Below are 16,824 nucleotides of genomic sequence, written 5' to 3'. Positions count from 1 at the left end.
CCATTTTCTTCCGGACTGTGCCCGTCGCTGATTGGTCGTGGCTGTTTTGCCGCGACTAATCAGCGACTTGGATTTCCATGACAGACAGAAGCCGCGACCAATGAATATCCGTAACAGAAAAACAGACAGAAAGATAGACAGAAAGATGGAAGTGACCCTTAGACAATTATATATAGTAGATAACATACATCTATGGATTTATTTCTTTGCCTGTGTGGATTGGAAGAGTTGTTACCGACATCTGGTGAGAATTTCTTGTCAATCACACCTTTAGAATTATATTTACCTAGAGAATTGATGACATGTTCAGTTCTTATTTCATCCGCAATAAATGTTAAATATTCTCATTATCTTCCTTGTACTCATGGTTCAGTCAGAATTCTACTCTTACACTGGGGAACTTGAAAATTAACTCTCAGAGCAACAAATAAGTTATTCAGTGATAGAAAATAACAAAGACTCAGGCCTTATTTACATTGCTACCACTTCTCTGTAAAGTAATTTAAAGTCCCCCATACACATTAATGTCAGCTGAACCCACCGATATTGACAGTTTTGGTCTAATGTGTATGGGAACGCCAGACGACTGATGGTTGAGAGAGATGGGATCACATATGTCCTATCTCGGACTGCCGATCACATTGTCCGCCCTGAAATAAGCCGCTGGCTGACGTATCAGTTGGCTGCTTTCTCATGGAGGACACGGTAGCGCTCTGCCGAGCAAACACTCCTGTGTATGGGAGTATCGGCTGAGGTGGCTGTAAGGCCGGGATCACACATGCGAGAAACACGTCCGTGTCTCGCATGTGAAATCCAAGCTCTGGCGCCGGCACTCCAGAGCGGAGCGTGCGGCTCCATGTATTGCTATGCGGCCGCACGCTCCGCTCCACAGTGCCGGCACCAGAGCTTGGATTTCACATGTGAGACACGGACGTGTTTCTTGCATGTGTGATCCCGGCCTTAGTCAAGAATCGGCCGAAGTATCATTTGGCCGACAGCCACCTAATGTGCATGCACACGTTATATGTGTCATCTGCCAAATTTTCCAGGGTCTTAGTTGCTATGAAGGAATGTTAACAAGTGATTGAAGAAATAACTTTTTACTGACACCTGATATTTGACTTGAAACATGTGCACTTGGAATTTTGCAACAGAGTAAAAGTAGATTGTGTCCATAATCTGAATAACAAAACATTATTGCTAAAGGCATGATTCCCAGTACAATGAATAGTGTGCCCTTATTTGTCCCCTACACACTCTGTTTTTTGGGTAATATGTGATAGGCGTTAATATGCCCTGCAGATTGTGGGGAGCAGATTTGGAAACTCCTGATTATAACTCATGAACATGGGCGTAACGATCGCGGTCACTGAGGTTGCAACAGGGCCCCCCCAACACCAGTGCAAACTTCAACTGGATGAGCATCCTTGCACGCACATTCAGCTGAAGTGTATTGCAGCTTAATACACGCTGACGGCCAATCAGAGGCCAGTAGCTGAAATCGGCATGCACATGGGGTCGCAAAGCAGTGATGTCACACGCTCCCGTCACTTGCATACTGAAGTCAGCTGCTGGCTTCAGAAGAGAACTCTATGTGGTGGGGAAGCGGAGAGAAGGTGAGTAGAATCATTTAATTTCTATTCAACAGTGGAAGAATAGGGGATTTATATTCCAGGATGCATATGAGTGAAGTGGCCATGTGATGACTTCTGGAACCAGCAAGCAGAGCTGAATCCTGACAGTGAGTATACTACATGCTGTGTGGATTGGCATGTTAGAGGGCTTTAATTTAGAATTAAAGGTCTTGTCCAGGTTTGAGATGATAGTCTGCAGTCACTATAACTGGCTGCAGGCTTCTGAATTCTCACAGCGCATGCACTGCACACTTTTAGGCTTCTCCTTTGTTGGTGGCAAGAGTGGAAGGTCATGTGAGCTCAAGTATGAGATTTGTATACATATATATTCTGTCCACATTCTGTCTAGACGTGTCCTGCCTCGCTCAGTGAGTGAGGCCAAGCATGTTTAGATGGCACTTGACCACATGCATGAAAATCGCTGGCACCAGGGAATCCTGACAGCGTGCAGTGCACACTGTGAGAATTCAGAAGCTTGCAGTCACATAGAATAACTGCAGACTCATCACAAACCTGGACATCCCCTTTAATGCTCCTAAAATAAATAAAAATATGAGAATTTGTCAGTAGCACAAACATTTTTTATACCCAGATACATTAATAGATGACATTGTCTCTGATTGGACTTGTTCTTTCTTTTCTTCATCTTGTCCAGACTCCATGATAACTTTTCTTATCCACAGCTCATCTCTGCAGACTTCCATCTTCTCTGATCTTGTGCAGCACATTCCGACAGTGTCCTTAAAAATAATATAACATGTTATTATAATGCGCCTGAATTAAAATACCGGATATATGCCCTACTCTGAGCTCCTAAATAAATAATTGCCCCTCACTATATTACCTGCACAAAATATGACCCACATACTATCCCTCTTATGGTACATGCCCTCCAGACTGCCCTCTCCTTTCCTACTGGGCCTCCTCTTCACGTATCTTCTCACACTGTGTTCCCCCCCCCCTGTCCATCTGCCCATTCTCTGTACTGTGACTCCATCACACTCCCCCTCCACACTACACAGTCTCTATTCTGTGCCCACTCACATTTTTCTCCCCCCATACTGTCTCCCACACTATTCCCCTCAATAGTCTCTTCACACTTTCCATACTGTATGCGCACCCATCCCCCCACTTAATTGTGACTGCACCATCCCCCATACTATTTCCTCATGCCCCCAATCTCTACCCTTGCTCCTCATTTTGTCTTTAAATTTCTCCTGCTCCCCATATTATGTTCACACCTGTCCTTTCCTTGCTTCCTAAACTGTCCTCAGATCTTACTCCCTCTCCTCACACTAAATTTCCCCACCCCTCTCCCTCACTTTAAATCTTCCCCTACACACACTAAATCTCACCACCCAAAATCTCCCCCACACACTAAATACCCCCATGTTATGCTGAATCTTAGTTCTGGAGAACTTATCACAAATGCGTTCTTCTGCAGCACCGGTGAGTGATGTCAGCAGCGTGATCACTTGACCTGCTTATGCCACTGACGTCGTTCTGACCTGAAAGATGTGAGCACAATTGTTCACTGGGAGCCGGCGAGCTGCACCTTCCGTGAGCCGGGGTCAACGTGACAGCTGGCTCCGAGAACGGCTGACTCTCAGTCCGGGAGGGCAACACTGTGCAGTCCCCAGGGGAGACACTTCAGATTGCCGTATTAGGCTGCATGATGGTGACCCCCTGCCGGATGCTCCCAGGGCAGATGCTCAACCTGTCCCCCCAAATATGCTTCTGACTATATAACCCTTAGACAGAGAGAACACTGCCTGGGAGTTATGGCAGAGCCACATATGGAGATGGAAATACCAGATTTAGGCTATGTGCACACGTTGCGGATTTGCCTCTGGAATTTTTTGTGCGGATTCTGCATCTCTGAACAGTAAAGTGCAAAGGAAACAAGACAACACTTGTTAACTTGAAATAAGATAAATTCTATGATAATGCACCTATATGGATGGAATTGGAAACCAGCATGAGAACGTTATGACTAAAAGGGGAGAATCAATAAAAAATTAGGTTTTAAATTGCCCTGTGCGCCCTACTGGTCCACTGCTGTTACTTCCATATGTAGCCACATGCTGGACTATGTACGAGACAGCCGAAATTAGAACTATTTTAGAAAATTGACATATGCTGTATTTTTTAGTTATTTCTTCTTTTTATATGATAGCTAGTTGTCGATCATTCTGAAATGGTGAAAATGGAAAGATGAAAAATGAGTGTAACCATGAATGCCTTAATCCTCCATCCTCAGGTTGTAAGATACTTTAGTGACTTACACAATTTGTCTTTCTTCTTTTCTAGGACATCTCGTTTTGCTTCATTTCCAGAAATCCTGGTAATCCAGATAAAAAAGTTTACATTTGGACTTGACTGGGTACCCAAAAAACTTGGTAGGCAACTTTAATTATTGATGTATCATGTAGAAGTTCTGGGTTGTATCATTCAATGTCTTCTATATTAAATAAATGTGATTTTCTTTTTCTTCTTTCTTTTACTGGTTTTTATTATTTTCAGATGTAATAGTAGATGTGCCTGATATCTTGGATGTTAATCATCTCCGAGGAAAAGGTCTGCAGCCAGGAGAAGAAGAGCTCCCAAACATTGCTCCCCCAATTGTGATTCCAGATGACCCCAAAGGTAGGAGGAAATGCTCCAATCATATTCATGAAGCAGTACAGGTTTGGATGAACTCAATAATTTTCATTGTTGCCTGAGTGTTGGGTTTGAATAATTGAGAAGTAATATGGGAAAAGAACCTCTGGGCGATTTTACGTTTCTTCGTTTTCATTTTTTCCTCCCCTTCCAAGGCCCGTAACTTTTTATTTTTCCATCCCCATAGCCTTATGAGGGCTTGTTTTTTGCAGAACGAGTTGTACTTTCGAATGGCATCATTCGTTTTATCATGTGATGCATTGGGAAGCGGGATACAAATTTCAAGTGCGTTCAAATTACAAAAAAAAGTCCAATTTGACAATTTTTTTTACATTTATTTAAAGAAGTTGTTCACTACTAGGACAACTCCTTCATGATCTAAATGTTTGGCCCTGATGGAATAAACCCTAGACTCACCTCCCATGCCGGGATCACCATATGCATACCAAACAACAATAGCAGCAAACAAGAGCAAGGCGTATGCATGAAAATAAGCGTATGCATGAAAATAGGGATCACCACAAATAACTAAGAGTAACAAAAGTCTTTATTCAGAGAACAACATACACAAATACATTTAAAAACATCTAAAAACATAGATAGGAATAATGGGTCCACCATAATAACAGATAAATGCTGACAAACATATGCACCTAACACAGCTAATTCGAATATTCTGTTATCATTAAGCATAAACAACATCTGATCCAGGTAGCCTACATAATGCAAAATGTGCGCACTGTATGAATAACTGCTCCAAAATACCGGGCAGTCAGATTGGTACACATGGGCGACTAAATAACATGGTCCCACAAACACACAGTCTCTAGGTGGGGATATGGTAGAGAGACATCGGTCCCCAATAGTTACCACCAGTTCACCCTCCTAATCAATCCTAGGGTGTCCCTAACCCAACCCAGTGCAAACATCTCTAAAGACTGTCCTAAACCGGCAGGCATATCAGGTCATTGAAGCTGTGTGGGTGCCAAGACCCACGCGTATCGACGCTCAAGGCGTCTTTCTCAAGGTCAGTATGATAATCCTCATGTTGTTCCCAGGTATTTATAATCACAAATATTATCAAAAGCACCTACCGGCTGTGCAAGGGCATGGCGGCGTCAGTGATTCAGCTCGGCGTGGTAGTAGGTTAACTGCGCAGGCGTTGGGAAAAGTCCCACAGGGCTACTCGCAGTAGTCAAGGCATGCGCAGAATGGCTATGTCTCAGGTCCGGTAACCATAGGAACCGCCAGCGTTAATCATGTTAGTGGCGTCCATAGGTAATAATACAAAGGTCCAACAGCGCCGGTACGGCACTCGGACGTAAGAGCAACTAAGTCCAACAGGCCTGAGGGGATTTTGGCATATCCCTCGTCACGGTGAACCGCGCATGCGCCAGAAAGGGGAGCTTCCACCCCCATTCACAGGGTACGCTCCGGCTAGGAAATGTCCCAATGGGCTGTACACAGATTAGCGCGCATGCGTCAAGCAAGTGTGTGGTTACTCTGGTAACCATGGGAACCGCCGGTGCCAATCGTATTTGTGGCGCCCATGGACACCAATAAAACATCTACCACGTGCGCACAGGTCCAGTAACATAGGTACGACACTCAGGCATGGTGTAACTTCACCCTACAAACATATGGGGACTTTCACTTATTCCATGTCGCGACGGTAGCAAGGAGGATGTACAATATAGGAGCATGATAACACATACACGCATCCATCCAACCACCCTGGCCAGGGTACAAGTTCCAACACATACATGTTCGCACTCCTGGAATACATATGGCGCAACTAGTTGGGTCAGGTAAGGGACACCCTAGGATTAATTAGGAGGGTGCATTGGTGGTAACTATTGGGGACCGATGTCTCTCTACCATATCCCCACCTAGAGACTTTTGTTACTCTTAGTTATTTGTGGTGATCCCTATTTTCATGCATACGCTTGCTCTTGTTTGCTGCTGTTCCAGCAGTTGTTGTGGCATGTGACCCTGCCGCCCAATCAGCAATGTCCCCACCTTCATACGGATTGAAGATGAAGTCATGGCTGCAGCTGATCTGACTTCGTTTGAAGGCAGGGACAGGAATGCCAGCGCTGATTGGGTGCCGGACTCACATGTCGCAATAACCACACGAGAGCCCCAGGACCACGAATGCCGACACCACTGGAGACTCTTGGGAGGTTAATATAAGCTTTTTTTCTTATATCGGGGCCAAATATTTAAGTCAAGAAGGCGTTGTTTTAGTAGTGGATAACCCCTCTAATATGTTCACAATATGGTTTACCCTTTTCCGACATCGGGCGTAGTAGTACGCCGATGTCGGACTCCCTCCCTTTGATGTGGGCTCCGGCGCTGAGCCCACATCTTTCCCGCCACACGTCAGCTGTCTTGAACAGCTGACATGTGTCCTGAACAGCCGCTGTCAAAACACCAGAATTACGTTTTTTTGGTCGCTGCGACATTGCATTAAAATTCAATAACGGGCAATCGAAAGACTGTATCTGCACCAAAATGGTATCTTTAAAAACAACATCTCGGAGCGCAAAATATAAGTCCTCACCCAACCTGAGATCATGAAAAATGGAAACATTACAGGTATCAGAAAATGGCGCAAATTTTTTTTTTTAACAAAGTTTGGAATTTGTTTTCACCACTTAGATAAAAAAGAACCTAGACATGTTTGATGCCTATGAACTCGAAATGACCTGGAGAATTATAATGGCAGGTCAGTTTTAGAATTTACTGAACATAGTAGAAAAGCAAAACAAAAACAACTGTGGGATTGCACTTTTTTTTGCAATTTCACTGCACTTTGAATTTTTTCCCGTCTTTCAGTACACGATATGTTAAAATGAATGGTATTTGTTCAAAAGTACAACTCGTCCCACAAAAAAACAAGCCCTCACATGGCCTTTTTGACCAAAAAAATTAAAAAGTTATGGCTCTGGGAAGAAGGGGAGCAAATAATGAAAATGCAAAAACGAAAATACCTTCGGGGGTTAAACCGACCTGGCATTAGAATTCTGCAAGTCAGCATAATAATGCTGATACCAAATATGTATAGGTTTTTGTGTTTAATTTAAGTGGTGAAAAAAAAATTGGAAATTCTTAAAAAAAAACACGTTTCTTGTGTAGCCATTTTCCAAGACCCATATCTTTCAATTTTATGGCTTATTTTTTGCATACTGAGCTGATTTTTTTTTTTTTACTGATAGGATTGTTTTGATTTGATGAGTATTTTTTATATATATTTTTAAATTGTTTAAATTTGATATTAACTTTTGAGTTTTGTTCCTTTTTTCATATTTTTAAAAACGTTTTTATCAGGTTAACAGCCACGGGCGGAGCGCCACTCCACCCACTGCTGTTAAAAGCACTTGATGGCTGAATAAATAAGATGTAGGCTCAGCTTACGGGCCCGCATTAAACGCAAAGACATGACATATGACAACCATGTGAAGGGGTTAAAGTATAGAGTTAGGGTATGGAGTTGTAGAGGCATTGCTTAATGGGAAAAAGCATTCAGATTAATCATTCATTTTGCAAGGTGGCTTTCTTTTAAGTACCACTTTGAATTATTGGGAGCCCACTTTTATGTCGGACGCTTTAACAAGTCTTACCACATGATGAGGGATAAATCTGAGAGCAGCATAATGTAGAGGCAGGGACCTTGATTCCAGCCTTGTCACCTGCTCTACTGTAGCCCTCCATCTTCATGAGCCCTGTATAAGGCCGGGATCACACATGCGAGAAATACGTCTGAGCCTCGCATGGTAATCCCCTGTCCTGCCGCCTGCACTCCGGAGCAGAGCGTGCGGCCGCATAGCAATACATGGAGCCGCACGCTCCGCTCCCGAGTGTCAGGTGCAGGGCCGGGGATTACCATGCGAGACTCGCACGTATTTCTCGCATGTGTGATCCCGGCCTAACCCTGCCTCTACTACTGATTGGCAGCTTTTTTCCTATGCACAGTGTACACAGAATTCTGACAGTCAGTGATGTGAGTGGGTTCATTCAAAAAACTGGTAGACCTGCAGTAGATAAATCAGCAATTTTCCCAAAATAAAATACACTAGTCGCACAAGCAGCATAGTCCTCAGATGGGTTTGAAATGTTTGTTTTCACTGAAATGCTGCCGAGTAGCACATACCTGCCTGAAAAGACGGGCAGTGTGTGATTCATGGTGCTTGTTGTTCGGGCACCATGAATCAGCTGTCATATTTATTTTCATATCTGTCATTTAAAAATGTGTTAATGCCGATCGTATAGTTTATGAAACTGGGCCATTAATTCTCCTACAGAGTTCTTCCAGATTTATCAGCCTCCATTCGTTCCTCAGCTACATTAAATGACCCTTAGGGCACCTTTCCACTTGTGTGAGAAAAAAACGGTCCGACTTACGGACCGAAAAAACTGATGTAACGTCTGCGAGTGCCATGCGAGTGTCATGCGATTTTTTTATCGCAACATCCGTATGACATCCGTATTGCTGTCCGATTTTTACGCACGGGTCTCCTTTGAAAAGCCGGTAATTCAGCGCAGAGTACAGTAAAATCACAGTGACAGGTTAGATTAGAGTAGATATATATACATAGAATAGGTATATATACATATATATATGTCAGGGAGACACATATATATATATTTATATTTAATGCAGCGCTAGATAGCTTTAAAGCTGGTAATTCAATTACCGGCTTTTGCTCTCTCCTTCACAAACCCGACATGATATGAGACCTGGTTTACATACAGTAAACCATCTCATATCACCATTTTTTTTGCATATTCCACACTACTAATGTTAGTAGTGTGTATATGCAAAATTTGGGCGTTCTAGCTATTATATTTAAGGGTTAAATGGCGGAAAAAATTGGCGTGGGCTCCCGCACAATTTTCTCCGCCAGAGTAGTAAAGCCAGTGACTGAGGGCAGATATTACTAGCCTGGAGAGGGTCCATGGTTATTGGCCCCCCCCTGGCTAAAAATATCTGCCCCCAGCCACCCCAGAAAAGGCACATCTGGAAGATGCGCCTATTCTGGCACTTGGCCACTCTCTTCCCATTCCCGTGTAGCGGTGGGATATGGGGTAATGAAGGGTTAATGCCACCTTGCTATTGTAAGGTGACATTAAGCCTAATTAATAATGGAGAGGCGTCAATTATGACACCTATCCATTATTAATCCAATTGAAAGAAAGGGTTAAAAAAATACACACACACACATTATTAAAAATTATTTTAATGAAATAAAAACAAAGGTTGTTGTAATTTTTTATTTAACGCCAAATCCACTCAGTGAAGACCCTCGTTCTGTGACAAAAAAAAAATAATAAACCAACAATATACTTACCTTCCACAGATCTGTAAAGTCCAACGATGTAAATCCTTCTGAAGGGGTTAAAACATTTTGCAGCCAGGAGCTTTGCTAATGCAATGCTACTCCTCGCTGCAAAACCCCTGGGAATGAGTCTAAATATAGATCAATGAGCTATATTTAGCTTCATTTGCGGTGAGGCGCCCTCTGCTGGCTGTTTATAGATCGTGGGAACTTGCCTAGAAAGCCTGGGAGCTTTCTAGGAAATTTACAGATCTGCGGAGGGTAAGTATATTGTTGGTTTATTATGTTTTTTCTTTCACAGAACGAGGGTCTTCAGTGATTGGATTGGGCGTAGAATAAAATACTCCAACAACCATTGTTTTTATTTCATTAAAATAATTTTAAATAATGTGTTTGTGTTTTATTTAACCCTTTCATTCAATTGGATTAATAATGGATAGGTGTCATAATTGACGCCTCTCCATTATTAATTAGGCTTAATGTCACCTTACAATAGCAAGGTGGCATTAACCCTTCATTACCCCATATCCCACCGCTACATGGGAATGGGAAGAGAGTGGCCAAGTGCCAGAATAGGCGCATCTTCCAGATGTGCCTTTTCTGGGGTGGCTGGGGGCAGATATTTTTAGCCAGGGGGGGGCCAATAACCATGGACCCTCTCCAGGCTATTAATATCTGCCCTCAGTCACTGGCTTTACTACTCTGGCGGAGAAAATTGTGCGGGAGCCCACGCCAATTTTTTCCGCCATTTAACCCTTAAATATAATAGCTAGAACGCCCAAATTTTGCATATACACACTACTAACATTAGTAGTGTAGAATATGCAAAAAAAACGGTGATATGAGATGGTTTACTGTATGTAAACCAGGTCTCATATCATGTCGGGTTTGTGAAGGAGAAAGCAAAAGCCGGTAATTGAATTACCAGCTTTAAAGCTATCTCACGCTGCATTAAATATAAATATATATATATAGGTGTCTCCCTGACATATATATATATGTATATATACCTATTCTATGTGTATATATCTACTCTCATCTAACCTGTCAGTGTGATTTTACTGTACTCTGCGCTGAATTGCCGGCTTTTCTAAGGACACGGGTGCGTAAAAATCGGACAGCACTCGCATGGTGCGAGTAACATAGTAACATAGTAACATAGTTAGTAAGGCCGAAAAAAGACATTTGTCCATCCAGTTCAGCCTATATTCCATCATAATAAATACCCAGATCTACGTCCTTCTACAGAACCTAATAATTGTATGATACAATATTGTTCTGCTCCAGGAAGACATCCAGGCCTCTCTTGAACCCCTCGACTGAGTTCGCCATCACCACCTCCTCAGGCAAGCAATTCCAGATTCTCACTGCCCTAACAGTAAAGAATCCTCTTCTATGTTGGTGGAAAAACCTTCTCTCCTCCAGACGCAAAGAATGCCCCCTTGTGCCCGTCACCTTCCTTGATATAAACAGATCCTCAGCGAGATATTTGTATTGTCCCCTTATATACTTATACATGGTTATTAGATCGCCCCTCAGTCGTCTTTTTTCTAGACTAAATAATCCTAATTTCGCTAATCTATCTGGGTATTGTAGTTCTCCCATCCCCTTTATTAAGTTTGTTGCCCTCCTTTGTACTCTCTCTAGTTCCATTATATCCTTCCTGAGCACCGGTGCCCAAAACTGGACACAGTACTCCATGTGCGGTCTAACTAGGGATTTGTACAGAGGCAGTATAATGCTCTCATCATGTGTATCCAGACCTCTTTTAATGCACCCCATGATCCTGTTTGCCTTGGCAGCTGCTGCCTGGCACTGGCTGCTCCAGGTAAGTTTATCATTAACTAGGATCCCCAAGTCCTTCTCCCTGTCAGATTTACCCAGTGGTTTCCCGTTCAGTGTGTAATGGTGATATTGCTGTGAAAGTGCTGTGCGTTTTTTTTCTCGCACCCATTGACTTGCATTGGCGAGTCTCGTCCGAGAATCTCAGCAATACGCAGCATGCTGCGATTTTTTTCTCAGCCGACACAGATTTTTCTCAGTCCGATTTCGGCTGGGAAAAAAAAAAAAATCGCAAATGGAGTGTCACATATTGATTAACATTGGTCCGAGTGCAATCCGATTTTTTATCGGATTGCACTCGTCCGTTTTCCTCACAAATGGAAAGGGGCCCTTAGGCCATGTTCACATGTTCAGTATTTTACCTCAGAATTTCTAAGCCAAAACCAGGAGTGGAACAATCAGAGGTAAAGTATAATAGAGACACGTCACCTCTAGTGATGAGCGAGTATACTCGTTACTCGAGATTTCCTAAGCACGCTCAGGCGTCCTCTGAGTATTTGTGAGTGCTCGGAGATTTAGTTTCTGTCTCCGTAGCTGCATGATTTGTGACTGCTAGATAGCCTGAATACATGGGAGGATTTCCTAACAAACAGGCAACCCCAACATGTATTCAGACTGTCTAGCAGCCGCAGATCATGCAGCTACGGAGACAGAAACTAAATCTCCGAGCACTCACAAATACTCAGAGGACACCCAAGCGTGCTCATGAAATCTCGGGTAACGAGTACACTCGCTCATCACTAGTCGCCACTTCTGTATAATCACCCACTCCTGGTTTTGGCTTACAAATACTGATGTAAAATACCGAACGTGACCTTACCCTATCTGAAATCTACAGCAGCAAAATGGAAAAATCCAGCATCCATAGGAAATAAGGTAAGTACCAGTTTATTAAAACCTTATTTTATTAGCAACATGGTTTAAAAAAAGGGAAAAAATAGAAATCAAAATGTACAGAGAGAATATAAGGGCACGGTTCTACGCTTTTCAAGCATAACCTCTCTGAGTCTTGACAGCATATGTGTCCGTTAACTATTAATATATAGAGTAGACAAAACCACATTGAAAAACGCACCACAATTAGTAGATTATGTGCATGTTAGGATTGGATGCAAGAGATTTCATCTGTGGTTTGAAGACTGATGGAAATAAGTACCGTATGTTAAAAAAAAACATGACTGGTATCAAAAAGTAGACCTGTCAATAAAGGTATAATCAGTCTGTTGTGTAGTTTCAACCTTTGGGAAATCTGGTGGTTTGATTGTTAGAATCCAATGTGCTTCTTGTTTAAGTAAGATTTTTGTCCATCCAATCTCCTCCCATATGTGGAAAAATGCCTGGATATGCCAGGTAAGGAGCATTTAGTTATCAATGGGTTAAACATTGAATTGTGCACATGTTCTGCAATTCTGACTCTAATCATACATGTTGCACATATACCGTATATATTATTGTACATTGCATGTACGGCATTCTGCCAAATACACAACATGGGGGTGTTACAATTTATAAAGGAGTTAATATTGTAGGTGATGGGGGAGCTACTGTACTTAAAGAAAAATGAGTTCTAATCATATATTTACAAAGATGCATTATGGTAGAAAAGAAAATTAAAATGCTCCTCACTGGGCATATCCAGGCATTTTCTGGAAAAACACCAGGGAGATGTATTTTTGCTGGCGATTACTGGCATTGATAGTGAATCGTCCACATATGGGAGGAGAGTGGACAAAAATCTTACGTAAACAAGCACATTGGATTCTAAAAATCAAAACACCAGATTTCCCAAAGGTTTGAACAACAAAACAGATTGATTATAACTAGTGATGAGCGAATATACTCGTTACTCGAGATTTCCAGAGCACGCTCGGGGGTCCTCCGAGTATTTTTTAGTGCTCGGAGATTTAGTTTTCATCGCCGCAGCTGAATGATTTAAATCTGTTAGACAGCTTGATTACATGTGGGGATTCCCTAACAGCCAGGCAACCCCCACATACACTTATGCTGACTAACAGATGTAAATCATTCAGCTGCGGCAAGAAAAACTAAATCTCCGAGCACTAAAAAATACTCGGAGGTCACCCGAGCATGCTCGGGAAATCTCTAGTAACGAGTATATTCGCTCCTCACTAATTATAACTTTATTGACAGGTCTAGTTTTTTATATCGGTCATGTTTTTTTCTTTGTATACTTCTATCTATTGTAATTTTATCAGTCTTCGAACCCCAAATGAAATGTCATGTTTTGTCTTTTTCTTCTCATTGGTTTTTGCTAAATTTTGTTTTTCTATATATTACTAGTTAATGGAAACATATGTTGTCAGGACTAAGAGTGGTTATGCTGGAAACCCATAGACCCATGTCTTTGCTTCGATTTTTAATTTTCCCTTTTTTAATGATCTTGCTAATAAAATAATCTTTTAATATACTTACCTAATTTCCTGCTGATGCTGGATTTTTCCATTTTGCTGCTAGATCTACACCCAGAAGCCGGTTTGGAGCTTTCGTGCACCACATCTCAATTCAAGGCATTTTTCAACAGTGGGTGATCCGATATACTACTTTTCTATTTTTTGTTTTCTCCTTCGCCTCATTGGGGGACACAGGACTGTGGGTGTATGCTTCTGCCGCCAGGAGGCTGACACTAAGTAAACTTGAAAAAAAAAAGTTAGCTCCTCCTCCATCGTATACACCCTGACACTGGCTACCAGAGACTCCAGTTTATGCTTAGTGTCTCAAGGAGGCACATCTCTGGGTCCTGGATCGTGGACCCGATTTTTCAACACCTTTGGATTGAAGGGGCGACGGACCTTTTTGAGGGTCCGATCTCCCCGAACCATCAACGGGCAAGTACGTGCGATATTTCTCCACGTATCCTTTCCCGCTACGTGGGATTATTCACCGGACTTAGCCCTGACCACCCTGAGGTACCTAGACTCCAGGCTGTACAGGTGCCCGTGAGTTGTCCGTGTGTTCCCCCTGATTTCTACACCCCTGTGGGTGTTAGCTGGGGTGGTGACGGTCCCTCTCCTTATCCTGGGGATAATGGAGATAGGGTTCCTGCACCGTCATTTTTTCTACCCCTCGTTGAGGGATCTAGTGGCGGGGACGTCGGCAAATCTAACAGTCGGCGTCTATCCAGTGGATTCTTTGTCCACTGGTTTGTGCTGGAAAGGATATGTCCACTTACGAACCATCTCTCAGCTCCCCCCCCCCGCCAATATCTATAGGCGGGTTCACAAGGGGGGCTCCTGGCTTTACCTGTACATCCTCTGGGAGTGCGGTACCTCTTTTCAGCGGCCGGCGCGACGCTGCGGCATGATCCGGGTGGTCCCGGCTGCTGTGTCATGCGGCGCTGTAGCGTTGTCGGCGCTGCAGTGCAGCGACGCTGCAGCGTGGTCCGGCGGTGCGCGGTGTTAGGAGCAGCGCTGCAGGCACGGCGCCGCTATCCCCCCATATCGGACCTGCCTGGCTGTTCTCCTCATGGGGCAACTTCCTGGAGCCGGGACTTCCGGCCTTCGGACCGCGCTGTGAGGCTCCGCCCCCTCCGGCGCGTCATTTCCGGTTCCGGCTCTCCGTGCCCTACAGGGGGAAAATTGAAGCCCCGGCTTTGGGCCTGCTCCAGGCCGCAGCATCTCTGGCAGTCCCTCCCCCTAAGGCCTGATGTACATTTAAGACAGCGTTTGTTGGGCCTCACATCGTGCCTTTAGGATCCATCTCGGTACTCGTGTGGGACACAGGACTGGGGTAAGTGCTTCTTCCTGCATCTGGCTGAAGCATTCTTTTTTGTCCCAGTCTCTGGCCCTGGGTATAGCATTACGGATCGTTATGTCTAGAAAGGTTAAGACTCACACGGTTCTTTTTTCCAGTTGTGTATCTTGTAGTACCCTTTTTCCGCACGCCCAAAGTAGTCGCCTATGTGAGGCCTGTGACGCTGAACGTGTCCAGGAGCCCCCCCCTGCCAGTCCTCCAGTAGTCTCTCCGGCTCCGGTCCCTCAGGCAGACGCTGTGGTAGCCCCACCGGAATGGGTCACGTCCTTGTCACAATCCATGGCGTCCCTTACTGAAGCGATCAAATCTCTGCAGACCCCGGTGGTCGGGACCGATAATCCACCTGTCTCAGAGAGGGCCTCGGGATCTCAGGAGTCTTCGGCCTGCAGGGGCCGCGCTCTCACTCGACAGACGCATGGAAAGCGGATTCGCAAAGCGTCTCCCAGGCACTCAGGTGCTTCCGCATCTTGGAGTTCCGTATCTCGCTCTCCTTCCCCTGCAGAAAGCGGTGAAGTTGAGACTGACTACGAGTCGGAAGGGTCTCTTAATTTTGATAAACCTGGATTTCAGGAGTCAGTAGACAGCCTAATTGAAGCTGTCAATCAGTCTTTGGGGATAGAGGACGAGCTCGTCTCTGCCTCCGATCATAAGGTCTCGTTTAAGCGGACTAAACGGGCCCATAGGGTTTTTTCCTCTCATCCTGAGTTCGAGGACCTGATTCGTCGCAATCGGGAGCACCCGGACAAACGCTTTTCAGGGCAAAGAGCTCTGAAGGCTAGGTATCCCTTTGCTTCGGAACTTTGTAGCGATTGGGCAGAAAATCCTTCTGTAGATCCTCCAGTGTCCCGTTTAGCCTCTAACACGTTGCTATCTCTCCCTAATGGATCATCAATTAAGGATCCTACGGATCGTCTTATAGAGAGCTTGGCTCGTTCCGTCTTTGAAGCCTCAAGCTCAGCACTTTTTCCTTCCTTTGCAGCAACTTGGGTTGCCAGGGCTATGATTTCTTGGTCAGACTCATTATCTAAGGCTCTCCAAGAAGGTAATGTGTCAGCAGAATTGGCTGAAATGTCGTCTCAGGTAGCTATGGCCGGTAGCTATCTGATTAACGCATCTCTGGACGCGGCAGATTGTGCTTCTTCGGCTGCGTCTAATGCTATTGCCATCAGAAGGGCCCTTTGGTTAAGGTCCTGGCGGGCTGATTCTACCTCTAAAAAATCTCTTACATCCCTGCCGTATCAGGGTGGTCGTTTGTTCGGAGAAAAGCTGGATCAGCTCATTTCTGACTCCACAGGAGGGAAAAGTAAGTTTCTTCCTCAGCAGAGGGCTAGACAGCCTTTTCGGCGCCAATTCCAGGCCCGTTTCAGAACCTTTCGCTATGTCAGATGGGCCCCAGCAGCAGGTTCTCCTGCGCAGGGTCAGCCCAAGCAGGACCGAGACGGTCGGACCCCTTATACAGCCAGCCAGGGGGGAAGAATGCGTCCCCAGTCCTCTAGATCCAGAGGTTCTAGGACGCAAAGATTTTCGGCCAAGTGACTGGAGGCCTCTTCCGGACGTCTCCAAAAAAGTAGGCGGAC

At 44.3% G+C, this 16,824-nt stretch overlaps 1 protein-coding gene across 1 annotated transcript in view; it reads left to right on the top strand.

The window, feature by feature from the left end:
* The window catches only part of USP13 (ubiquitin specific peptidase 13), a 161,152-nt gene that overhangs the window by 122,754 nt on the left and 21,574 nt on the right, over positions 1–16,824 (top strand). Inside the window, exons 14-15 of the mRNA XM_069727263.1 lie at positions 3,945–4,033; positions 4,158–4,280. Coding sequence (XP_069583364.1) covers positions 3,945–4,033; positions 4,158–4,280 — 212 coding nt within the window. The remainder of the gene's footprint in view (positions 1–3,944; positions 4,034–4,157; positions 4,281–16,824) is intronic.

The sequence above is a fragment of the Ranitomeya imitator genome, chromosome 5, assembly GCF_032444005.1.
Source record: "Ranitomeya imitator isolate aRanImi1 chromosome 5, aRanImi1.pri, whole genome shotgun sequence".
Taxonomy (NCBI): domain Eukaryota; kingdom Metazoa; phylum Chordata; class Amphibia; order Anura; family Dendrobatidae; genus Ranitomeya; species Ranitomeya imitator.
Note: the sequence above shows the minus strand (reverse complement) of the source record. Positions and strands in the feature narration are given on the sequence as shown.